Source organism: Emys orbicularis, chromosome 11, assembly GCF_028017835.1.
Source record: "Emys orbicularis isolate rEmyOrb1 chromosome 11, rEmyOrb1.hap1, whole genome shotgun sequence".
Classification (NCBI taxonomy): Eukaryota; Metazoa; Chordata; order Testudines; family Emydidae; genus Emys; species Emys orbicularis.
This window is the reverse complement of record NC_088693.1, coordinates 37,282,399-37,296,787: the sequence shown is the minus strand read 5'-3', so window position 1 is coordinate 37,296,787 and position 14,389 is coordinate 37,282,399. Positions and strand designations below refer to the sequence as shown.

The following is a 14,389-nucleotide window of genomic DNA, read 5'->3' as shown; positions in this document are numbered from 1 at the left end:
ACAAAGTTTACAGTTTGGTTCAATGGCTCTCAGCACCCCCACTCTACAAATTGTTACAGCACCTCCTGTCTGTAGCTGTCCAAAGGAAGAGGTGGAAGCCCCTAAACTCCTGTCTTGTAACATGGTGTTCAATCTAGTTTTTAAATTGTACTGTAGGGGGCGGTCCTGCATTTGGTAGGGAGAGAGACTGAATGACATACTAGATCTCTTTTCATCTCTAAATGTTTTAAGATGTATATCCTGGACTGTCTCCTCGAAGTGTATTCTGTGGTACAGAAGTGCCTAGCTGTAGATAACTGATTTCTTGGTGAGTTTGGGGTGATTACTGGATTTGGAAAGGTAGGTGTGGTGATCTCTGGGTTTCTTGTATATAGTTGTCTGTAGGGTTTCATTGTTGAAGCTGATGCTAGTGTGAAAATTTTTGAGAGACAGTTTAATGGATGGATGTTGGTTGTTGCGATTATGGTGGAAATCTGAGGTTGTCTGTCCAGAAGATGAAAATATCATCGATGTATCTCCGATATCTCATTGGTTTGCTGGTGCATTTGTCCAGAAATTCTTCTTCAAGGTGGCCCGTGAAAAGGTTGGCATATTGGGGAGCCATCTTAGTACCCATGACTAGTATCCATGGTTGTTTCCATAGTTTAGAACAGGCCATGCAAATACCCTTAGAGAACCTGCTTCAATACAGAAATAAAATCCCTTTCAACCGCATATGGCCTAGTTGTCACCTATCACCCTACACTGTAACTCATACAGGGTGTCATTAAACAACTACATCCCATACTTGATGGGAACAACATCCTGAAAGAAATCTTTCCTGATCCTCCTCTTCTGGCCTTCAAACAGCTTCAAACTTCTCTAAGCTCATCAGAAGCAAGCTCCCCATAGACCAGAGCACACCTGACCCTTCTAGAACAACAGATGCAAGACCTGCAGACATACCTTCACTGCTACAATCCTCAACACTCCCCCAAACACCTCATTCAAGATCCACATGCCCATCACAACAAGTGGTGTACCTCATCCAATGCACTAATTGCCTAAATAACAATTATGTGGGTGACGCAAAGCTGTCACTTTGCTCTTTGAATGAACTCACACAGAAAAATGATAAAAGACAAAAATACCGTATCACCTATGGGTGAACTCTTCACAAAGGGATCACTTTATATGTGACTTCTCAGTCCTCATCCTGCATAACACCTTCAAAAGACAAGCCTGGTAGCTTAAATTCATAACTTTTGCTAGACACTAAAAATCATGGTTTTAAGAAAGAGAGTGGATTTATGGCTAATTACAACAAACTATGACCTACTAATTTCCCCCCTTCGCCCCCCCAAACAGGAGAGGTGTTAACTGGCCACTTCACCTTGAATGATCCCTTGAAATGTGTTAACTACTTAAGTTAAACTATTAGTTCCACCTTGTATTTAGCTGTGACGCTCTGAGTACACTTCCCAGAGCTGAAGAAGAGTGCTGTGTAAACTTGAAAGCTTGTCTCATTCCTAAACTGTGGCAAACAGAACAATTGCTGGTCGTCTTCAGAAACCGGGCTGGCGACATGATACTGGCTCTCTTCCTTCTTGTTTCCAAATTACACCTTGCTGTTGCTAGAAAGGGTTAGCCTGTAGAGGTATACTGGCAATTTCCCTGTTGGAGATGCAGCTTATACTGGCAAAAGAACTCTATTGCCAGTATAGTCTAAACCAGTTCCTTGAACCGAGTATTTATACTTGTGAAAGGACTTCTTGGCTGGTATCACTCTATCTACACTGCGGCTTTTTCCAGATTAGCTATACTGGTTTGAGATGTGATTTATTTCATTTCATTTCACACTCCTAACCTACATAGTATTCTGGTAAAACTTACTAGGCCTTAAAGAAACAGAGTAGATGAGAAAGAATGATGCTCTGGCACCATGGGGAGCTGAAATGAAAAAGACAGTAAAAATAACTTTTCTAAATGGAAAAAATAAACACTTAACGTGCATGAATACTTTCCTTGCTATTTTTCCATGTAAGCAGTTATTGAAATTGCCATGGAGACGTTATGTGATTGCAACTGGGAGTGGTCCATCAGAGAATCTGTAAGGAGTAGTCCACATCATGGAACAGTTGTATCCTGTCTTTGAAAGTTGCACTCTCAAACTACATGTAGTGTAGCATGACCAATAAGCACTACAAAACTTTGTAGCTAATTTTGTGGTATTTTGAGGCCTGTGGCTTGTGTCTTGATGCAGTGAAAGTTATGTAATAATTTAGTCTTTTTGTTGTAAAATGCCACAGTCCAAAAAAGTAAACAACTCCAAACTCCAGACTATAGCAGGCCTTTCACTTCCCTGGGAGGTAAACTGCATACAACGAAACGATGCAGTTCCCATTTATAACTGTTAAAATGTGTTTTGCATAGATGCTGCTCTGAAAGTCAGAAGGAGCATTTAAAAGTTGCTTATTAGTAACTTGCATCAAATAGTATAGAATACTTTTAATGTCTTGTTATATACTGTATTCTCCAGCTGGGAAAACATAATCTGCAGTTGCTAGACACACAGCCCTCAGAATAGTACAAATTGATATCATGTTCCCAAGTGCTGCATTTTGGATTTCTCAGTTTCCCAGTGAAAACACACATAGCCTGGACAATTCAGTGTTGTCTACAAATCTGAGGGAGTGTGAGTCTACTGTTCATCCCAATAAAGGCATGGAGTAAAGGTTTGGTGCTCCTGTTGCACTAGCTTCAAAAGGCAGTATGCAGATACCGAGTGCCAGGAGGTGATGCCTCCTGCATTTGGTGAAACAGTATCCTGTTTAAGGGGGATGTTAGACATTTGGCTCACTTGCTTTTTCAAGAGTGGGTGTTTAATGTGAAGTTCACTGTCAGCCCTCTGCTGAATAAATTATTCCACATATTTCTGTGAATCTGATACTGGAAGTAAGCCCAAAGAATGAAAGTTTTTTCTTTTCTTGGTAAGGCTACTTGAAAGCCAGAGCCTCCCTGGTTTTTCCAGAGAGAAACATCATTTTATACTATAATTCTCTGCTGATTAATGGATGTGGACTTGATGGCAGAAGCAAATGAGCCTAATAAAAGGCTGCATGTTATAATCAGATAACTGCATAGTTGCATTATCTATATCTTTCTATTAGATGATACCAAATTACCTATTAGTATCTGTTTTGCTACAATAAAGTGCCAGATACCTCAAAGTTGAAATAATTGAATAATAATAAGTGTCTGGTATATTCAGTAGGTGGATACTTTTCATTATAAACATTGCATGTAGCTTTGTAATTTTTCAATATCTTCTAGCTCATTCTGGTAAGGTGAAGTATCCGTTTTTGTTATGTTTTGCTGTTTCCTGACTATATAATGTTTCTAGCAAGTGATGATAGATCTCAGTCATGGCTGAATGTGTCTGCCTGTTGGATTTAGGTTTCCCACAGTAAGACTTCATGGCCTGGTACACTGATATTTGAACCTGCTTATAGTTTCCTTACTGAAGAGAAGAATAATGGACTGAAAAACACATTCTACTGCTGGTAGCTTTTCAAGTAGATTGAGCTATTCATTAGAAAAAAAGAGTGTGCTACAGCAATTAAGTTAGTCTCTGGGCTTAGCCCGCTTGCTGTTTCCAAAAATGAGATGGATTTCTATTTTGCAAATGAACGAATGTTTTATTGATGGTGAAAATTATTAACTAATACCAAAATTGGAAATTTGAATGGAAAGGAGATTTTTGCAGCACAATCCCTGTAGAATCCTAAATAAATTCTTTACGATGTATAGGAAACATACAGTGGCTTTGTTGCATGCTGAACTGGCTGAAACGCTTTTTTTCCTGGTAAATATGAAAGCAGCGGTTTTTTAGGCTTGAATGCTGTTCCATCGATATAAGCAGTCTGATCTCGTATTCATGGGAAGAACTTCTGAGTGGAAAAAGTACTGGAAAAAGGAACTGTTTGTATTAAAGCAGTTTTATAAACATTGCTACAGCTAGAATGGGGGGGGGAAACCCTATGCTTTCCTGTATTAAAGCAGTGCTGTAATTATGGTTGATGAAGCACTTTAATTATAAGCCTGTTTCCACGTATTCTTACATTTCTTGAATAGTTTGTTCTCAGATGAAAACTTCATTGAGCCGCCCAAATGAAATTTTTTTTTTTTTGTAAAAAGCTGTGTTAAAAATTGGATTACTCTTGCTAAGCTATTGGAGCAGGTGAATGGCAGGTGAATGATATCTTACACATTTCAGATAGTATTCAGAAGTTTATTTTACACTTGGACCACTCAAGCATATTTTAAAGCTATAAACTAACCTCCAGTTTTAGTCCCCTATAAGTACTAGTAGCTTGGACATATTTAGAAAAAGTATATATAGAAATAAGTTATTTAAATTGTTATTAAATCATATTGTGGGTGAAATTCACCTCACCCTGACAAAAACCAAGCTTTGCACAGAGACCAAAGTGTGGACTGTCACGGACTCACAGATCGTGCCCACTCTTGGCCCCGTGCGGTCCGTGGGGGGAACCCCTTTCAGTGAGACAGCCCTTCTTGGGGGTCCACTCTCTCTCGGGGTCAGGCCCCTCCATCTCCTGGAGCCTCACCTCTCTGAGCCTTAGCACGTCTCCTCAGGGAGTCCACTTGCTCTGGACCCCCAGGGCCTCCACCCCCCCAAGGGGTTGATGCAACCCTGTTCTCTAGACCGGAGTGACTCTCAGCCAGCGTAAAACAGGAGGGTTTATTGAGCGTTGAACACAGCACAGGAAACTCTGACCCTCAGGCCTGGCCTCCCTCCGCACAGCACATCCCAGTCTCCCCTGCATCCAGATGGGCTCTGCCTGCTCCCCCTCTCCAGCCCAGAGCCCCCCTGCTTCCCAGCTGGGCATCTGATGTCACCGGCCCCAGGCCCTGCCTCTGTTCATTGTCTTCTTTCCAGGTAAACAGGGTCGTATGGGCCTCCTCTCCTCTCCGCCCTCCTCTGGCTGGAACTGGCTGGTTAGGTCATGGGGTCCTCTCTTCGCAGCCCATTGTCCTCCCACTGGCCAGAACCGGCTGCGACTCCTGAGCTGGGTCTCCGGATAGGGGTGTCCCCCCTCCAGGCCATCGGCTGGAGTCCCAAGTTCCCTCTCCGGTCCTCTGTAACCACAAACTCCCCCTCACCTCGTTAAACCAGTAACACCCAGGGACACTGAGTCCCACTCCCTCTGCGTGCAAACCATTGGAAAACCACGAAAAAATAAAAAAAAACCCCACTTTGTCACAGGGACAACGGGGCAACACTATGGGCAGGGTGCAGGCCTGCAATGCAGGCGCTCTTCCAACTGAACTAACAGCCACAATCACATCACACCTCCTTTGTCAGGGTTCCTAGCCACTTGGTCCATGTTGAGGGTTGTGTCGCTGGCCTCTTCCACCAGCAATCACCACCCTGCCTCACCCCCAACGTTGTTTTCTGTGCCAGCCTGTTTCTATCCACAACACACACTCATCTAGTATGTAGGGATGCAGTTCACTCACGTGCACTTACATGCAGCTTTCTTAAGGAGCTATACCGCCATATTGGTCACTGTATACCCTCCCCACTAGGGTGCAGTGCATGGATTTTTGCCATGGTTAAACTAAGTCATGGAGCTCAAAAAAGATGCATGGTCTATGCCTGCAATATAGTTTTCAACAAATGCCTAAATCCTTCAGGATCAGGGAAGGAAAAGTGATCCAAGATGAAAGAGCATCCAGTGACTGCAAAGGGCAGGTCAGACCATGTGGGCCCCTAACCTTTTAGATACTTGCATTAACAAGGGCATCTTGCTACTGGCTACCATCTTCTCTCATACTAAACCTGAATCCATGCTGTAGGTTGGGCTGGTTGGAAGGAGTGCATGTTGTCTTAACAATGACAGAGCAGGTTAGTTGGCATACCTGAGGAGAGGATGTGGAGAAGAGAGAGTACGGGGACTGAAGTAGTTTGCACAGTTTATACCAAGCATCAACTCCTACCATTGGCTGGAATGTTGTCTATTGTTTCGACTGTGTGTTCTTGAGTCCCGGGACTCTTTTTTATGTGTAGAGACAGCCTAGCATACTGTGGGTGCTACCGCAGGGTGAGTACTAAATAATAAGTGCACACTGTGTTAAACTGAATATTTGATTAAATATCATGTCTCTGTGAAAACACACCTGACTGTAACACCTTATGCCAAATCACATTAAATTGTGAGAATGGGTTTAAACACAGAAGTCAAATGTAAAATTTATAGTCATGGTTCCCAGAGGAACAATAATGTGCTTTCAGTTAAAAATGCTAAGTTGGAGTCTGAAGATGTTTCTTCGATACTTGACCGTCAGTAGCTATATCCAATTTGGCATTTTGCAAACTATATATCGCCTCAATGGGGCAAGACTACTACTTACAATTAAACATATCTTGTTTTACTCTTGAAAGTATATTGAATGTAGGCTCCTAAAGAATGAATAGACAATGTGGCTTACTTGAGCTACATAAAATAAGTGTTAGGGTGTGTATATTACCAATGAAATCTTGAAAAGTTTTCCAACCAATTTTATTAAACATTATAGAGCAGTTGTGGGCAACTGGCTGCCCGTGAGCCACACGCACCCCGTCAGGGTAATCCACTGGCGGGCCGCGAGACAGTTTGTTTACATTGACCGTCCGCAGGCACAGCCACCCGCAGCTCCCAGTGGCTGCGGTTTGCTGTTCCCAGCCAATGGGCGCTGCAGGAAGTGGTGGCCGGCACGTGAAACCAGAAATAAGGCTTCTTATTGGGTTGTTTACAGTTTTGAATTCCCAAGACTTTCATGTTTTGTACTGTTTCTCATTAACTGTCAGGCAAGGAGGGGAAAAACAAAAGAAACCATTTTTCTTGCTCTGTATTTCTGTCCTCGGTGGTAGGTGGGTGGTAAAGAGATGATTTGCTTCTGATGTTATAGTACATATACATTTATATAACTTGATGCTGGGAGACTTCTGTCTTTCAAAACATTGCTTTATTATGTTTTTTGTTTCACTTGAAAACTAACATTATTAGGGTTATATATAGAGTCTGATGTTCATTTTGTATTAGTTTTCTGGGTTTATTCTAGCATGTGGGTCCCTGAAATTTTCTGGCTGAAAATGGTGTGGCCAAGATTGTTTGTTTAAAGAAAAACTAAATATAATTCACCGTAATCACCAAAATATTCTTGTTTCATTGTACAGAGTTTTATTAAGATTTTGTACGTCAAGTACTGAAAATTTGAAGTACCACACTGAAATACTGCAGCAATGATTATCCCAACAACTTTAAAGTATGAGCTGTTCCTGTACTAGAGGACTGGAGCTGGGTTCCCCCCCATAATAAAAATTTGTTTTACTGGATCCGATGCCACTATTTTTTTTTAATACTTTAAAAATACATAATTCTGTTGGTTGCTCTTATAAGACCAGTATTTATATAATAATATGGAGATATACCTATCTCATAGAACTGGAAGGGACCCCAAAAGGTCATTGAGTCCAGCCCCCTGCCTTCACTAGCAGGACCAAGTACTGATTTTGCCCCAGATCCCTAAGTGGCCCCCTCAGGGATTGAACTCACAACCCTGGGTTTAGCAGGCCAATGCGCAAACCACTGAGCTATCCGTCCCCCCATCTGCTTGTATTTTATACTCCAGTTGGGTAACAGTAGAACATAAAACTGTAAAATGCTCTTTATATATTAACAGCAACTTATTTATAAAGTTGAATACACTTGTAATGAAGCACAGCTTATTCAAACTTATTTTAATGTTTGCACTGAATGTTTTTCAGGAACTCTAGAAAGGAACTTAATGACATACGATTTGAGTTTACTCCAGGCAGAGGTAAGACGATTATTAATTAAAATAATTATTTTAGTGCTCAAAAGGGTATTTCAGAATTTATTACTGTTTATGGTTAATATAAATTACCACTCTGAAGTGTTTCCTACTATGCAAAGGTTTTATATTACACTATTTAAACCAAACAAAAATAATGCAGAATATGTAAATTCTAGTGACAAAGTTATATCTTGAACAGTATAGTAGATACAGGATAGACTTTTTGTTTCACTTTTTAATATAGTGAAATATGCAGTATATAGAAAGGTCTCTTTGCAAGGTGACATGAGTTACACCATAAAAATGTACATGCTGTAACAATAAACTGATCATTGTATGAGTGATGGAAAGTAGAGTAAGGTATCCCTGAAAGCACATGTGGTTATAGTCTGAAATAGTACTCTGAAAATGGCATTGTGAGGGTCCACATTTGAGTCTCTCTTGACTTCCATATAAAACTTGCTCAGTTTTACAAGTGAGAAGTATTTGCCAATTCTGCAAACTCCATCTTTATCTGAAAGTTTAGCTGTATTTCTGGCTTGTGTATCTTCACTAATAATTAAGTTATTGTAATTGGAACTTTAGAATCCAGCTCACTTTTCCAGCTGTATTTGCTTTCTATTGCTAATAGTTGTAAGAAGCCATACAACTGTATTTTTGCAGATATTATTGGTTAAAACACACAGCTGATAGGTTGAGTAAGAAGATACAGTCCACTTAGCCAACATTTGGGCTATAACTGTACTTCAAATTTTACAGCAACAGTTTTCTAAATTGAATAAATACTAAGAGTGCTACTGCCTACAAAGGAATCTAAATTGGAAGGGAAATTATGATTACTTAAAGATGTATTTTTCTTGTACATAGGAAGGGGTGTATGGGTGTTTTCTTTTGGGTAAAATATACCTATAGTGTAGTTGATGGGATATATAGGGCTATATGCTCTCCTCTCTTATTAATTTAACTTATTTATATAGTGGGATTTTTGCAATCGTTTGTTTTAATATAAGTACACAAACATACCCCCTATCACTGGCAATCATTAAGGAGATCAGCCTCTAGATGATCCCCCAAACAGATCTTTATCTACCTGGATTTCTTACTGATTGTGGCGATAAAAAGAGAGAGAACAAGGGCTGACCAGGAGCCAGTGCGCTGTTCTGACAGGCAGGTAGACACCATGAGTCATGCTTTTGTGAACTCCAGGCTATATTACTGCAACTCTCTCTAAGCCTGGGAATGAGTACACAAACCATGGAAAATGTCCAAATGATCCAAAATATAGCAGCCTGCTTACTAAGAAACACCCTCACCCCAGGGTTCCGGTCAGTGACCTGACCTCCCATTTACAGACAACATTGAGAACAAGGTTGTAGGTCTAAGCTCTGCAGGAGTGGGGATTGAGCTATTTTAGGCATTGTCTCTCTCCTTCCTTAGCCTTGGCTTTCTACAACAATTGCATCCTTCAGGAATGAAGGAGCTGTACACAGAGTAAGACATGAGAGTTGAAGATGGTGCTCTTAGTGTCTACTCCACAGCTATGGAACTCCCTGATCAGAATGACCTTGAAAATTACAACTTTGAAATCCAAATGAAAGGGCCCATCTCTTCAATGTAGCTCTTTCTTCAGAACAATAATAAAGCAAGCTCAACAAGAGAACTTAACGTGATTATCTTTTCTGCCTGGGGAGGAAGAGAGTGAGAATCACACTGCAACAACCCCCTGTCTTCTTTTCTTGTAAGGTGCTCAGATATTACAATGATGAGTGCAATATAAAATATCTAGTTAGGTAATAAGGGAGAAATGTCAACGCCAGGGAATGATCTTTATGGGCTTCATGAAGAATCAAAATGTTATCTTGTTTCTTGCTGTGCAGAGTATGATGGGCTAATAATCAATGGGAAATTATGGTACCCTTTTTTATCTTTTTCTAATAAAGACGTTTTGAATTCAAGCACACTTAGCTGGGTGTTTGAAGCTGAAATATATTTTCTTAAATTGCATTGGATTATTGATTTTTATTTTATGGCCACTCATACGTATTCATTTCACCTTTTGGACAGACACGGCAGATGGCGTTTCTCAAGAGCTGTTCTCTGCAGGCCTGGTTGATGGTCACGATGTAGTTATAGGTAAATTACACTTAGTTTGCAATTATGCTCTTGCTAAAACTTGTGCTAAATGGATGTGCTTCTGCATCTTTTTATAGAAAATGCATTCTCTACTTTGCTTTCCTTTTCATATATGCACAAGAGAGCCAGCAGTCCACTTTGATATAAATCCTTCCATTATCTCTGGAAGTCAGAACTCCTACTGATTTAACATGGGTTTTGATTTCACCGGGCTGTCTCTCCAGCTGTTATTTTCCAAGCAGTAAGTCATAACTTTTGTGCTAATTCCAATTTTTGTTCAAAAGAAAATTGACTTTTGAATTAGCTAGTTAGGATTTATGGATGAGATTTTTCAAAAGGGCTCAGCATTGGCCTAATTCTGCTCCCATAGAAGTCCATAGTAAATCTCCCATTGAATTCATGGAGGGGGAGAGAGAGAGAGAGAGAGAGAGAGAGGAATTAGACCAGTCCTGAAAGATTTTAAAAATCCCACCTGATGTCGTCAAGCAATTTCTAGTGAAAAGGGAGAATCTCAAAGTGGTTAATTGCCCTAGGGTCTTTGGTGATCACTTCTAAAATATTATACTTGGCAAAACATGATTGGCTAGGAAAGTCTCTTTTCTCTGCAAGTTGGCTCCTCAAAAATTGGATGCAAGAGTCCAGTAGCTTCCTCTTTTTACCAGAATAAAGGAATTGTTGAAGAGCATAACAAAGGACACTTGTGACTGGAACATCATTAAAAAATATTAGAGGCTTACCTCTCACGTGATGTATATTTGGTACTGGTAACACTATATAGAATTGAATTACTGCACCAGTGTCAGAATCAAAGCAGTCAAGGAACATTCACACCCATCACATATTGGTTCAGATGAGTTGCTTGTCCAGGTTACCTAGTGGGTTCAACTCCTGGTCCTTGCATTGCTGTCCTTCTTCACCACGTTTGTCCACTTGGTTGGATCTCTGTACCCTCCATGATCCAATTTCCTACATCTAAGTACAAAAAAGTTCTGCTTGAGGGTTTTTAGCCTCATCACCTACCTAAAAGAGGTTACTCAGATACTTTATCAAAATCTAACTCGCTGAAGTATTTTAGGAAGGAAACTGATATTCCAATGCTATTGTATAAACAAAGTCCATGTTTGTTTTGGCTGGGACTGGGAAGCTGAAAAAGAAGCCATACCCGCTTTACATATAAACAGACAATTTCAGTCTCCATAGCTGTCAACCAGGAGTATGATTCCTGTCTGACTCAGTCCCCAAATTCAGCTGCCATTCCCTGCTTCTTCTCCCACAGGCAGTGTCACCCAGCTCTTTCCCCCATTTTTCTCACAGCAGAAGTGGGAGGTTGCCAGAATTGCAGCCATTTCTCTCTGCATGCAAAGTCTCAAGCCTAATATTTCAACTTGGCCCCATGAAAAAGAATCCCTTGCCTTCTAGCCCTCCCCTTTGCTTTAGGGATGGCATATGGATGGCATGGCGAAAACGGTACAGATCCTGGGGGACAGGAAGGAATATTTGAAAATCAGTAAGATCAAACTTGCACCTGGGTAAGCTGGAAGTTGGCTCCTCTTACCTGGTGTGCTGGCTGCATTCACTGGTGCTCCTTTTCTTGTATCTCAGCAACACAGACTAAATTTAGGCCTCCCAGTCCCTGAAAACTGGAGCCTGAGGTACCATAGGGGCTGCAGGGATTGGGACATGTACCTCTGAACAAATGCTAAATTCACAACTTTAAATATTCAATCAACTTGTTGTTACTCTTTGGATAAATAGAGATATTATCCAGCTAGTCAGTAATAAAAATAGATTATCGTGTTTTAACCTTATTTTGGACTGCACCAGAGAGTTTGATATTTTTAATACATTGGGGATCTTGATCTTTATTGTTCTCCCTATCTATATGATTGTTTCTTGGTATACCATAGTCTGTCTCATATTGGAGGGGAAAGCCATTTATGTAGCTGTTGGACATTTCATGACTGTACTAAAATCCTGTACGAATGAATTAATTCCAAGTAATAGTATGTCTGGTAAAACTAAAGCAAGTCCTTACCTTGAATCCTGCAGATGCTGATCTTTGCGCTACATTTTTTAAAATTTTGCATGTAGTATTTCATAATGTCTGCTCATTTGTGCAGCATTTTAACATTCCAGAAATTTGTAGACAGAACAGTATTCTTCTGGAATGTGGCTTACTCTTTTCATATCTCACTGATGCGCACACATCCTGCGAACTTTGTTTTGCTTCTGCACAAAAATATAAAAATTAAATTTGAGTTAGATTAAGGTCCATTTACCTCCTCCAAAATAACCAAACCAAAAACCATCCTGGATACAGATATGCACATATATAAAGCGGATATCTGCAGATTTGTAGGGCTCTAGATACAAAATTTTGGATCCACATCGATACGCAAACATGGTCCACGGTATCCGGATGTTGATATCCACAGATTTGCAGGGCTCTACAAATTTTCATCTCGCTGAGATTTTATAGCATGGGGGAAAAAGTCCTGTAAATAGTGATTGGTAGATGGAAAAGAACAGTGGATGTTATGCCCATTACTAGAAGCAGTAGTGAATGTAATACTGGATCCAGAGAAACTTGGACTTCAGGTTTCATGTCCAGATGTTATGTATATTTCAATTCATTCTTTAACCATGCTTTAAAGGGATTGTCCAGTCTTGTCCAAAAAATATAGTCAGGAGCACAAACTGAGTGTTATGCTTGTACACCTGAATAATAGATTTACCACGGGTCTTTTAACTGCCATACCTCCTGTAAGAAAATTAAAAAACAGCATTAAATCATTTGAACTGGGAACTGAAAAATTGATTTCCCAGAGTAGGTTAAAAGAAATTGAGCAAAACTTGTTCCACTAACTTGAATACTGGAGGAATTAATTTAACCCATTTGGGTTTTAAAAACAAGCTAAAATCCTGACGGGAAGATGGTCCTGAACGTGTAAATCTGTTTAGGAAGCTCATTTGTTGTGCATGTCTTGATATTGCCTTGATTACTTCAAAATAAAAGGCTTAAAATCTTTCTCTGTGTGTGTGGGGGTGGGTGGGGGGGGGGGAGCCATGGCAGGGATATTAGTTCGGTTAACCTTGCTTCAGCAGAGGACCTGGTTCCATTAGCTTCCAGATTGAATGCAGCTGATAAATGGTTTCACTTTTTAGCTGAAGCATGCACAAATTCGGCCTGTAAATAATGTGCATGAAAACAAAGCTGAGTTCTGTGAAAGCCTTGTGAAACTTGAGCTTTTCATAGCTCCTTTTTATAAATCTGAGGAGCTGTACAGCTGGAAAATCAGGGACACCTGTGATTAGTATCAGGATAGACAGTTTCTTGGCATAACCTGTTCCTGAAGGATTGTTGGAACTGTGCTCATCAAAGACTGTTGCAGAAAACGTGGCAACTGCATGTGAGTAAAAGCTGTTACTGGGGTTCATTTGGCATGTACCCTTTCACAGCATTTGCTGTTAACTCTCAACATTTTTCACCTCCTGAGTGCTACTGGATTTGCTTCAGTTAACATGGGCTTCAGAGGAAGATTTTGAACTGAAATAAGGGTGTCAAGGATAAGATATGCTATACTGGCAATAGGCGGAGAAGAGCAGACCCCAGTGGCTGAGAAGGAGAAGCCACCTGCCCCCAAGGCTTGGATGCTCACACTACCACACCTAAGAGAAGGAGATGTAAGGTGGTGGATGCACAGAGGCATCCATCTGCTGACCTGACGACATCTTGTGAAGTGTGCTGCCTGCTCGGAGCCCTCATCCAAGACATCACAGAGTGATGAGGCTCATTGGACCTCTGACCACTACCCCATGATGTTCAACCATGTGGGCACCAAGGATACAGTCTGGTATAACCCAAAGCAGATAAGTAGAATGAGATTAAGGGCCCAGGCAAGAATATGCATCCTAGAGGTGAATGCATGGCTGTGCAGGGGATATTGACAGAAGGTTTTGGCTTCCTAGACCATGGGATGCTGTTCCAGGAAAGAGGATTACTGGGAAGAGATGAGGCCCACCTGACCAGGAAGGGAAAGAGCACCTTCAGACACTGGCTCATCAACCTAGTGAGGAGGGATTTAAATTGGGTTCAAAGGGGGAAGCTGACAAAAGCCTATGTGTAAGTATGAAAAAGGTGTCCTTAGAGGGCTAGATGTTGGGATGGGTGAGGGAGGAGAGGAATGGAGAAGTAGGGTCATAGGAACATCAAGAGAGAAAACAGTGGGGGAATCTGCACAACATATTAGATGTCTATACACACAAGCAAGGCATATGGGGGATAAACAGGAAAAACAAGAAGTGTTAGTACATAAGCTAAATTATGACTTGGCATCAGAGAGACTTAGTGGGATAAAGTTAATGACTGGAATATTGGCATAGTTTGTTCAGG

At 40.8% G+C, this 14,389-nt stretch overlaps 1 protein-coding gene across 1 annotated transcript in view; it reads left to right on the top strand.

Annotated features, from left to right (window-relative positions):
• Window positions 1-14,389, top strand: part of STK39 (serine/threonine kinase 39) — a 167,702-nt gene that overhangs the window by 123,647 nt on the left and 29,666 nt on the right. The window contains exons 16-17 of the mRNA XM_065413496.1: window positions 7,814-7,866; window positions 9,928-9,996. Coding sequence (XP_065269568.1) covers window positions 7,814-7,866; window positions 9,928-9,996 — 122 coding nt within the window. The remainder of the gene's footprint in view (window positions 1-7,813; window positions 7,867-9,927; window positions 9,997-14,389) is intronic.